At 45.0% G+C, this 12,311-nt stretch overlaps 1 protein-coding gene across 2 annotated transcripts in view; it reads left to right on the forward strand.

The window, feature by feature from the left end:
• LOC123999602 (unconventional myosin-Vb-like) overlaps positions 1 to 10,226 on the forward strand; it is an 84,064-nt gene extending 73,838 nt beyond the window's left edge. For both annotated transcript variants that reach the window (XM_046305520.1, XM_046305521.1), the window contains exons 30-39: positions 2,497 to 2,695; positions 2,910 to 3,003; positions 3,527 to 3,676; positions 3,846 to 3,997; positions 4,164 to 4,253; positions 4,520 to 4,670; positions 4,997 to 5,285; positions 5,999 to 6,173; positions 6,960 to 7,040; positions 7,130 to 10,226. In XM_046305520.1, the coding sequence (XP_046161476.1) occupies positions 2,497 to 2,695; positions 2,910 to 3,003; positions 3,527 to 3,676; positions 3,846 to 3,997; positions 4,164 to 4,253; positions 4,520 to 4,670; positions 4,997 to 5,285; positions 5,999 to 6,173; positions 6,960 to 7,040; positions 7,130 to 7,282 (1,534 nt within the window). In that variant the 3' untranslated portion in view covers positions 7,283 to 10,226. The remainder of the gene's footprint in view (positions 1 to 2,496; positions 2,696 to 2,909; positions 3,004 to 3,526; positions 3,677 to 3,845; positions 3,998 to 4,163; positions 4,254 to 4,519; positions 4,671 to 4,996; positions 5,286 to 5,998; positions 6,174 to 6,959; positions 7,041 to 7,129) is intronic.
• The last annotated feature ends 2,085 nt before the right edge of the window (positions 10,227 to 12,311 follow it).

Consider the following 12,311-nt stretch of genomic DNA (forward strand, 5'->3'; position numbering starts at 1 on the left):
CTAAAAGGGATGTTTGGGGTGCGTCGTCAGTACCTGACGAACAGATAAACCTAAAAGCTTTTCAGTGCAGCTTTTCCCAAATTAACATTTTAACTAGGCTAGACCCGAGAGACAGTTCTGAATTATCACATTTTCCTCTCAGAGTAACATCAGGTCATCTTTCTGATCAAAACTGTCCCCATCATTCTGATGTTCTGGTGAAATACTGATGGCAAACTGCACACTGCTTTTGATTCCACCCCATTGTGGTTGACACAGTGGTATTGTAGATGGCTCTCAGATTACCAGGGAGGGAAGACATTTTTGTTACTCATGATGAACCCCTCGAAGCACACAGATTCATCTCGATCTCGATTCATCTCGACCCAGACAATCTTCCATTCCCTCGTCATCTATTCCTGTCCTTTCTATATTTATCTTTCATTCTGCGTCCTAGCCCGGCTGTAGGAATCTAGCCTCGACACCAGGGTTATTTAGCACCTCTGTTGTATCTGGAGAGCAGAACCTTTTAACCTAGAGGGAAGTGCTAGACATCAACGTTATGGCAACATGACCCAGCAGATAGATGGCAGTAATGAGAGGCAGGTGGCCATATAATGACACCCTCTCACCCTGCAGGAATGGTCTGGTTTTAAAAGGGTGAACATCCCTGTGAGTGTAGAAGCTTTTGCTTGGAGAGAGGTCCTTCACTGTGCTTTAGAGGAGATGATAGTCTGTCTCTGTCTGTCTGTGTGTGTGTGTGTGTGTGTGTGTGTGTGTGTGTGTGTGTGTGTGTGTGTGTGTGTGTGTGTGTGTGTGTGTGTGTGTGTGTGTGTGTGTGTGTGTGTGTGTGTGTGTGTGTGTGTGTGTGTGTGTGTGTGTGTGTGTGTGTGTGTGAGGGCTTTTTGCTAAGTCAGTTATAAGATTTTAACTGCAAAATCTCTGGTTCCTCTTTAGGTTTCTGCTCTAACTCTCTGTGGTGCTAACTCCTCTTGCTCTGTTCTGTTTTCATCTGTCCATTTTTTTTTTCACTTCCTCCTCTTTCTTCCTTTCTTTGTCTCTGTCTGTTTCTCTCTCCTGCCTTCCCGGCGGCAGCAAAGCTTCAGACTGGGGTTATTTGAATGAAGATGGCGAGCTGGGCCTGGCATACCAGGGTCTAAAGCAAGTGGCCAGGTCGTCTTCTGCTTTTCTGCTCCACTTACTGTCTTCCTGCTTACTGCTTTCTCTACTTACTGCCTTCCTGCTTACTGCTTTCTCTACTTACTGCCTTCCTGCTTACTGCTTTCTCTACTTACTGCCTTCCTGCTTACTGCTTTCTCCACTTACTGTCTTCCTGCTTACTGCTTTCTCTACTTACTGCCTTCCTGCTTACTGCTTTCTCTACTTACTGCCTTCCTGCTTACTGCTTTCTCTACTTACTGCCTTCCTGCTTACTGCTTTCTCTACTTACTGCCTTCCTGCTTACTGCTTTCTCTACTTACTGCCTTCCTGCTTACTGCTTTCTCTACTTACTGCCTTCCTGCTTAATCTCCTACCCTCCTACCCTCCTATGTCTGTGGTAAAATAGAACATTTAATGGGACAAAAGTAATCTCAAACTGTGGCGGTGATGATGATGTTAATGACATATGAAGCCATATTTAATACAGCCTCCACACTATGGTACAGGAATTCTACAAGGTAGAAGTTTGAAGGTTTGGTCAGCTTTAGGCTTATTGTAACCACCCCCTCTCTCTTTCTTCTTCTCCCTGTCTCCCCCTCACCCCCTCTCTCCTTCTTCTTCTCCCTGTCTCCCCCTCACCCCCTCTCTCCTTCTTCTTCTCCCTGTCACCCCTCTCTCCTTCTTCTCCCTGTCTCCCCCTCAACCCCTCTCCCCTTCTTCTTCTCCCTGTCTCCCCCTCAACCCCCTCTCTCCTTCTTCTTCTCCCTGTCTCCCCCTCAACCCCCTCTCTCCTTCTTCTTCTCCCTGTCTCCCCCTCAACCCCTATCTCCTTCTTCTTCTCCCTGTCTCCCCTCAACCCCTCTCTCCTTCTTCTTCTCCCTGTCTCCCCCTCAACCCCTCTCTCCTTCTTCTTCTCCCTGTCTCCCCCTCAACCCCTCTCTCCTTCTTCTTCTCCCTGTCTCCCCCTCAACCCCTCTCTTCTTCTTCTCCCTGTCTCCCCCTCAACCCCTCTCTCCTTCTTCTCCCTGTCTCCCCCTCAACCCCTCTCTCCTTCTTCTTCTCCCTGTCTCCCCCTCAACCCCCTCTCCTTCTTCTTCTCCCTGTCTCCCCCTCACCCCCCTCTCCTTCTTCTTCTCCCTGTCTCCCCCTCACCCCCTCTCTCCTTCTTCTTCTCCCTGTCTCCCCCTCACCCCCTCTCTCCTTCTTATTCTCCCTGTCTCCCCCTCAACCCCTCTCTCCTTCTTATTCTCCCTGTCTCCCCCTCAACCCCTCTCTCCTTCTTCTTCTCCCTGTCTCCCCCTCACCCCCTCTCTCCTTCTTCTTCTCCCTGTCTCCCCCTCAACCCCTATCTCCCAGGCTGCTGGAGGCCCAGCTTCAGTCTCAGGCCAGGAAGCACGAGGATGAGCTGGCAGCGTTCAACACCCAGATTGAGCTGCTGAAGGACGACATAGAGAAGAAACAGGAGATGCTGAACCACACTATGTCTCTGTCCCCTGAGGCCCAGGTGGAGTACAGCGTCCAGCAGGAGATCACCCGCCTCACCAACGACAACCTGGTGAGAACACTGCAACCTCCTACCCCCTACACACACATCCATATAATCGTATTATTCATTATGAGCCAGAAGGCTAAACTAATCCTATATCAGCACTCCTCCTTTGAGACTCTTTGTGAATACGGGCCCAAGGACCCCTATTGGAATGGAACAGCCCAGAGCTCTGAAAGTTATAGTGTTGTGTCGACCTTCTTGAATGTTTCTGCTACTACAGGACTTAAAAGAGCTTGTGGAGAAACTGGAGAAGAACGAGAGGAAACTGAAGAAGCAGCTAAGGATCTACATGAAGAAAGTTCCAGATATGGAAGGTGAGAGAGCTTGAAATCCTAATGAATGCTGTCTGTATTGGTCTCACTAAGCTGTAATACAGGCCCAGTGAATACTGTCTGTATTGGTCTCACTAAGCTGTAATACAGGCCCAGTGAATACTGTCTGTATTGGTCTCACTAAGCTGTAATACAGGCCCAGTGAATACTGTCTGTATTGGTCTCACTAAGCTGTAATACAGGCCCAGTGAATACTGTCTGTATTGGTCTCACTAAGCTGTAATACAGGCCCAGTGAATACTGTCTGTATTGGTCTCACTAAGCTGTAATACAGGCCGAGTGAATACTGTCTGTATTGGTCTCACTAAGCTGTAATACAGGCCCAGTGAATACTGTCTGTATTGGTCTCACTGAGCTGTAATGAAGGCCTAGTGAATACTGTCTGTATTGGTCTCACTGAGCTGTAATGAAGGCCTAGTGATGGACCTACAGTATGATGGTTAATATGTATTACTATGATGATTATGGCAATATAAGTGACCACTTTGTCTTCTGCCCTTTCCAGTGTCTTTGACTGCAGCATCATCCCAGCCCACCAAGGCCAAGCCACAGTTGACCCGTCAGGTGACTGTCCAGCGCAGAGAGAAGGACTTTGAGGGCATGCTGGAGTACTACAAGGAGGACGAGGCTCTGCTGGTCAAAACACTCATCACTGGTACGACATTGCAGCTCAAATCAGCTACGATATGACAGCATCACAAGTACAACACCTGTCCAGTCCAGAACGTAACATTATATTCTAAAATCCACACGATTACTACAATGATCACTGAAATTGTGGATGAACTCGTTTCTGTGTTATTATGTTCTGTTTGGTGTTCCAGACATGAAGCCCAATGCTGTATCAGCAACAGTGCCCTGCCTACCTGCCTACATCCTCTTCATGTGCATCCGCCATGCGGACTACATCAACGATGATCAGAAGGTCCACTCTCTGCTCACCTCCACCATCAACGCCATTAAGAAGGTCCTCAAGGTACAGATACAGAGTTCTACTCACACGTATGGATTGAGATTTTATACATATTTTAATGTCTGTTTGCGATGGATCTTTGGAAATCAGTTGCAAGAAAAGATTGGTCAGAAATAAAGTACAGCGATTCTGGTATTTAACACACTTTCATTTTGCAATTCCAATGCAGAAAAACAATAATGACTTTGAGATGACCTCCTTCTGGCTGGCCAACACGAGTCGTCTGCTGCACTGTCTCAAGCAGTACAGTGGAGATGAGGTGAGACTTACTTTGATATCTCAGAGATCATTCTGCTCATTAAAAACTGTGAAGAGATGCTAGATGTTCAGTACTTGAGCTCATTGAAATAAGAGGTAGATTGTCAGACATTTTATGCAATCGGATTACTCCTTGATTCCTCTCCATACACAATGCATTTTAAAGATATACAGACTTTTGTAAATACAACATAAATACACTTGTTGTAAACTCTACAAATTGTAACTCTCTACAACTGTCATCCCTGTCTTGTCGTGTGTTCCCAGGCGTTTATGACTCAGAACACAGCCAAACAGAATGAGCACTGCCTGAAGAACTTTGACCTGGCAGAGTATCGCCAGGTGCTGAGTGATCTCTCCATTCAGATCTACCAGCAGCTCATCAAGGTGGCAGAGCACATGATGCAGCCCATGATCGGTGAGGAGCTGGGGGAGCTAGGGGCCAAGAGCTGTATGGTCCAAAGATTAGGGACAATGAAATTGGAAAGGGACTAACTTTTTCTTCATTCTGGGTTGATTGTACTGCTGTTTTCACATTGATATATTTATAAAAGCCATGATATTTGGCTTTTATACTGTATGTTTATTCCCTTCTATTACTGATCTACGTTTACACAGTTCAGTACTTATAGTTCAGTACTTAGGTTTTCTAAAATTAGATGAATAAACAATCAAACCTATAGAAATGTATTAATTAATTAATGAATCAGTTGCATGAACGACTATCTTCCTTCCCCCGGACAGTGTCGGCCATGTTGGAGAGTGAGAGCATCCCCAGCCTGGCGGGAGTAAAGCCCATGGGTTACAGGAACCGCTCTTCCAGTATGGACGGGGAGGGCCCGGGGAGCTACACCCTAGAGGCCCTGATCAGACAGCTGGGCCAGTTCCACGGGGTGATGGGCGAGCACGGCCTGGACCCAGAGATAGCAGGCCAGGTGATCCGGCAGCTGTTCTACAGCATCAACGCTGTCACCCTCAACAACCTGCTGCTCAGGAAAGACGTCTGTTCCTGGAGCACTGGCATGCAGCTCAGGTATGTTTACATATATACAGAACCTTGCTGGGGATGTTCTATATTACTAGGGCTTGTTTTTTTTAATAAGAGCTGACCAGGAAAAACTCCAGGTTCTTAAAGGGAAACTCTAGCCAAAACCTATGTTTTTGTATTTGTTTCTTTATTCCACTGTTGATATAGTCCCAACATGTTTTGAATGTCAGCAATCAAGTTTTCAAGATATTGCACTTTCATGAAGTAAAGTGAAGTACATCATCATCATGATGCAAAATGGGACTGTATGTCTTTAATTATTTGTTATTTTTATCTCTTACTTTTTTTGAGGTATTTTCGTAAAACTGCTTTGTTGGTTAAGGGCTTGTAAGTAAGCATTTCACTGTAAGGCCTTGCTGAAGCCTCAGACTCGAGTGAGGAAGTCTAGGCTTAGGTTGGCAGGGATGTGCAGGGTCTCCAGGCTGAGGGCGGAAGGGATGTTGGGGAACCTGTTGTATTCGGCGCATGTGACAAATACAATTGGATTTGATATGAACAGTGGACTAATGAAACAAAATATATACATATCATTTTTGGGTGGAGTTTTCCTTTAACGGTACATACTGTATTGCTGAGAGGACAGGAGCACATACAGAGAGGGAGAAGAACTGTAGCTCATTACAGCATAATGGGTTTGATGAAAGCTATTCACTTAACAGGTGGCTCTGTACTAAGTGTGTTTCACTGTGATTGGTCAGGTACAACATCAGTCAGATGGAGGAGTGGCTGAGGGGGAAGAACCTTCACCAGAGCGGGGCGGTGGTTAACATAGAGCCCGTTATCCAGGCCGCCCAGCTGCTGCAGGTCAAGAAGAAGACGTCCCAGGATGCCGAGGCGATCTGCTCCCTGTGCACCTCTCTCACCATGCAGCAGGTACACTTAAACACCTATAACACAAACCTGTTACAAATCTGTTGCACATCACCAATCTTACTGCATCCAGCACACAGAGCTCCACTCTCATCACATCACCAATCTTACTGCATCCAGCACACAGAGCTCCACTCTCATCATCACATCACCAATCTTACTGCATCCAGCACACAGAGCTCCACTCTCATCATCACATCACCAATCTTAATGCATCCAGCACACAGAGCTCCACTCTCATCATCACATCACCAATCTTACTGCATCCAGCACACAGAGCTCCACTCTCATCATCACATCACCAATCTTAATGCATCCAGCACACAGAGCTCCACTCTCATCACATCACCAATCTTACTGCATCCAGCACACAGAGCTCCACTCTCATCACATCACCAATCTTACTGCATCCAGCACACAGAGCTCCACTCTCATCACATCACCAATCTTACTGCATCCAGCACACAGAGCTCCACTCTCATCATCACATCACCAATCTTACTGTATCCAGCACACAGAGCTCCACTCTCATCATCACATCACCAATCTTAATGCATCCAGCACACAGAGCTCCACTCTCATCATCACATCACCAATCTTACTGCATCCAGCACACAGAGCTCCACTCTCATCATCACATCACCAATCTTACTGCATCCAGCACGCAGAGCTCCACTCTCATCATCACATCACCAATCTTACTGCATCCAGCACACAGAGCTCCACTAACAACTCTATGTCTCAAAGTTCACAGGAAGAGTATTAACCAGTGTCTTGTTTGTCGTACAGATCGTAAAAATTCTCAACCTCTACACCCCGCTCAACGAGTTTGAGGAAAGAGTCACTGTGTCCTTTATCCGAAACATCCAGGTAACAATACTTAATCTATTTAATCAAGTTTTATATTTTTTTTTTATTTATATTTTTGAACCAAATGTTGTCTATCTTGTTGTCCTCAGAATCGTCTGCAGGATAGGAACGATGTCCCAATGCTCCTGGTGGACACCAAGCACACCTTCCCTGTCCTGTTCCCCTACACCCCTTCCGCCCTCAGCCTGGAGACCCTGCACATCCCTGCCAACCTAAGCCTAGACTTCCTCACTCGAGTCTGAGGCTTCAGCAAGGCCTACCACAGGCCTGGTTCTTAGCAAAGAAGAGCAGAGCCCAAAAGAGCTCCCTCTAACCTGGGTAACTTACTTCCAGCTGTTGATCTCAACAGCAGAGGGCGACAAGACTCCAGGACTCACTGGAAGACAAAGAACCTTCCAACTGACCAACAATGGAGTCTGTCAAGTCTCTGTCTGTGTCTGTGTAAATCCAGCAGAATGTGGTATTAAGTCATCCTTTTTACCTGTCCACAACTGCAGCCTCCCTTGGTGTCTTCTACAGCTGACTATTGAGATGCTGTGCTTCAATGATTAACCATCAGTTCTGTCCCATGCAGTCATTTATTTTATTCATTGTAAGAAGTCTTTATGGTAAGCCCACTGTAAGAATTCCTCTCACAGATGAGATGAATCTGTCTAAATGTGTGCACTCACACTTCCATTGACAAAGCATTCATTTCCCGTTAGCCACTCTGCCTAGCATTCAAGGTGTCTTGTTCTACTGTGTAACTGTCTGTCTGCCTCATGATGAGTTAATTCTCTATGTCTCAGCCGTACTCCTCTTTAGGAGCAGACAGGAGCAGCACTGCATTGCAGTGGCTCTGCTGCACACAGCCCAGTAGCTCTGCTTCTCTCTATCTTTCCTACGCCTTGAGGAATCCTCAGTATTCTGAGGCTCAAGTTTTATTTGGTGTCTTAAAAATAGTTTCTTCTGTCTTTAGATAAGAGCACACAGTTTCCTGCATGATCCAGGAAGTCTGAAGCTCTCAACAGAGAGATGTGTTGTTGTTTTTACTCTGAATTCAATTTATCTGACTCTGCTATCTCATTGAAACGTTTGGTATCGTCTCAGAATAAGGAGAAACAAAGCCAAGCTTTATGTAAGTCAGGATTAAGTCCGATAGATGCATGTGTCGGTGAACTTGAGTAGAGAGGGCAGGAGAAAGTGCATTTTAAAATGGAACTAGAGAGGTGTAATACACAAGACATTGAGTGTTCTGTGCGGAGTAAGATGACAGCAATTCCAGCAGGACAGTCTTAGCCTGGTTCCAGATCTGTTTGTGCTGTCTTGCCAACTCCTGCATGGCATGACGATGACTGGCAGGTGTTGATAAGACGGCACCAACAGATCTGTGGCCATGCCAGGACAGTCTGCTGCAGGACAGAGCGATTCAATGGAAGTGAGAGACTGTTTATTAGTAAGTGAGACCAGAGAACATGAGAAGTGCCTCCAGATAGGTAGAGGAAGAGCCACACAGCTAATCAAAGACTACTGATGAGAGGACTAATGAAACTTCACAGTACATTTTGATCCCAAGTAAATCGAGAGCGACATTTGTCTGACTTCTCAAAGGATGTCTTCTTTGTTACCGTTTCCTTGGACCGCCGTTAGTTACAGTTGTGATGCAGAGAGTATGTGGAAGGTCGAGGTAACTTCATTATGATACTCCGACACCTTCGGTCTTCTCTTGAGATAAAGTGCCCTCAGCTCCATGAAACTGGAGTAAATAATAAAAGATCATGTCTGCGACTCCACTGTGTTTCTGCTTCATCCTGCCAATCCTATTGGTTAGAAAACACTAATACTGGTGTTGCTCCTCTGTGGAGTTGTAAGCGCCTTTTCAGATCCCAGAACCATTAGTGAGCAGTTCCCCTAGCCTCCATTCAGAGATATCAGAGCAGCTTTTACTAGAGCAAAGCCGGTGTGTGGAAGGTCTCTAGCTACTAACAATGCCAGTAATGTGTACAGGAGCATCCCTGATTCACCTCGTGTTTTGTTTGGAATATGTTAATTGGTCCTGTTTCTTTTTGAATACAATGGAGTTTTTCATGATAAAGGGGGATGGAGTTGTTCTAACGCTACTACTCGCCCATTTTGAGTGTCATTCCTTTTTCTCTATGTTTCGCACAGTGTATTTTTATAACTTAGTCCTTTGTGGATTATGAGACATTATAGCAGAGAGTTTGACTCTCTTGTGGGACATTATAGCAGAGAGTTTGACTCTCTTGTGGGACATTATAGCAGAGAGTTTGACTCTTGTGGGACATTATAGTAGAGTTCCAATAACACCCTCTCTGCTGCTCTCTGTCAGTTATAAAGAATTTGGTATTGCTTATGTTAAGACTGGAAGAGTGATGCCGTAACGTTGGTGGTATACCCAATACATTACTGAGAGCTTGTATATAGTGTGTGACTCTTTATTTTTATAGCCTACAGTTTACTCACCATTAGTCAGCACCTCCTACACAACATTTTTCTGAGTGTGAGCAAACACATGCTTTTTTATATGACTGGAAGTTCACCACTTTTCACTGCATTCCACGCTATATGTCAAAACTCACGATCATATACCCATTATATCATGTTATACACAGAATAATATATTTCACATGGGCCACACCCCCAGAGAGGCCTTTAGTCTGTGGGCCCTGTGTGCCATAAAAGTTTGATAAATGTATACATTGTTTGTGTTTTCTATGTCATAAGTTTCATTGCTGAAATTGAACAGGAGTAAATGAACTGGTGTGTGATTTAGAGTATGGATGCAAGCATTGATACATTGATATGTTGTCCTTAATTGTTGATGTGTTTTATTGAAGTGTGTTGCATGTATGCAGAATAGTACATGTTGCACTATCAATTTGGTGACATGGTGAATTTATGTACTTAAATTAATAGATGTTAGATGAAGCATTGAAAACTCCCAATGATCTGGTTTTGTGGATGAGTAAATGATAAGTACATTCATATGCCAGTGGTTTGATGGTCGGGGTGAGGTATAGTTTTTCTCTTATATCTCTATAATTAGGAAACTTATTTAGTCAGTGGGTGAAAATAATATACAATGTATTGACTCAGTTTGAACAAAATGTAACCTCACAATCTTTCTTAAAAAAGAATTGTATTACAAAAGGCCAAAAGGCCAAATAAAAAATAGAAAATGTTGAATACATGTTGTGTTGTGAATTATGTACTGAAAATACTTTGGGGGTTTTGATAGAATACCAAAAACCAACTTCAGAATTGCATTATAAGCTGTGTGGAGTTCCCCTGGGGAAGTTTTAAACTACTCAGAAGGACAGCTCACTCTGTCTTAAAGACCTGTCAGTATACTTTAACAGCACTGTATAGGCACGGCAGCATGGTGCATCTGCATTCGTGTTGTGTGAGATCTCACTATACTCTTAACTAATAGCACAACTACAGATGGGGAAGATGAACCACAACAGTACCCTGTCTCTACCTCCTTCCATGTATTACCCTCATCTCTCCATACCAACCACAGCCTTGCAACCACCTGGCATCTGTGGGTATTGGTAGAAAATTTGTCTTCCCCCCCTTCCCTGTTTTTGTCTCACACACACACACACACACACACACACACACACACACACACACACACACACACACACACACACACACACACACACACACACACACACACACACACACACACACACACACACACACACACACACACACACACACACATACAGCCGGTGTGTGGCAGGCTTTGTGAATGTGGCTCTTGGTTGTTTCCCATGGTAGCAGTCTGTTGGTTGTTTCCCATGGTAACATACTGTTGGTTGTGTCTCTACTGTACCTGAGCAGCTGCACCTGAATGGCTGTCTCTCTATCTCAGGTGTCCGAGGTTACCCTTCAGTATCTCAGGTGTCCGAGGTTACCCTTCAGTATCTCAGGTGTCCGAGGTTACCCTTCAGTATCTCAGGTGTCCGAGGTTACCCTTCAGTATCTCAGGTGTCCGAGGTTACCCTTCAGTATCTCAGGTGTCCGAGGTTACCCTTCAGTATCTCAGGTGTCTTCGAGGTTACCCTTCAGTATCTCAGGTGTCCGAGGTTACCCTTCAGTATCTCAGGTGTCCGAGGTTACCCTTCAGTATCTCAGGTGTCCGAGGTTACCCTTCAGTATCTCAGGTGTCCGAGGTTACCCTTCAGTATCTCAGGTGTCCGAGGTTACCCTTCAGCATCTCAGGTGTCCGAGGTTACCCTTCAACATCTCAGGTGTCCGAGGTTACCCTTCAGTATCTCAGGTGTCCGAGGCTCCTCTTCAGTATCTCAGGTGTCCGAGGTTACCCTTCAACATCTCAGGTGTCCGAGGTTACCCTTCAACATCTCAGGTGTCCGAGGTTACCCTTCAACATCTCAGGTGTCCGAGGTTACCCTTCAGTATCTCAGGTGTCCGAGGTTCCTCTTCAGTATCTCAGGTGTCCGAGGTTACCCTTCAGTATCTCAGGTGTCCGAGGTTACCCTTCAGTATCTCAGGTGGTTGGTAACTCTGTTCTCAGAACAGGCTGATCAGTGAGGAAATGATAGGTGGTGTTGCATGGCTTTATTTGTTTTTGTTTTTAAATATATTTTTAAAGTATTTTCTATGTTTAGTGGATAGATAGAGATAGAGGTAGGAGAGAGAATGCTGAAAGAGCAGTGGATCTGATATGAACCCAAGCTGAAAATGGTACATTGTACATGTGCTACTGAGGCAGTGGCTTAGACTGCTAGAACACACCAGACCAAGTTTACATTTTGTTTGACAGTAAGGCTGACACAGACAGGTTGATCTTTATTGACAGAACCACCAACATTATCTCTGTCTACTGTCTGGCACTTTTATCACAAATTACAGTTCCACAGATTCTGGGTTTTAGCAGGTTTACATAAATGAAAGTGTCTCAGAAGAGCATGTGGTCAAATTGGCCTTTACAAACCACACATGGTTCCTCTTCGACTCTCAGGGGATGACCCAGTATCTCATTGCTCAGCCTGCACCAGAAACCTCAGAGAACACCATCTCATCTGATAATGCTTAGAACAGGGTATAAACATTGTGAGATGACGACATTCACTCTACATTCTGAATGTTGAACATAATTACAGAGTGACATAAGGAAGGGGATTTCTTGACCAACTGGTCAAAAGATATGCTGGTGATGCAAGATTATGTGCCATGGAAAGTGGAGACCTACAGATGTAGGATCTTAATTTGTCCACCCGGTTGCAAAATAACTTTCCTGCA

This window comes from Oncorhynchus gorbuscha, linkage group LG16 (genome assembly GCF_021184085.1).
Source record: "Oncorhynchus gorbuscha isolate QuinsamMale2020 ecotype Even-year linkage group LG16, OgorEven_v1.0, whole genome shotgun sequence".
In the NCBI taxonomy this organism is placed as follows: Eukaryota; Metazoa; Chordata; class Actinopteri; order Salmoniformes; family Salmonidae; genus Oncorhynchus; species Oncorhynchus gorbuscha.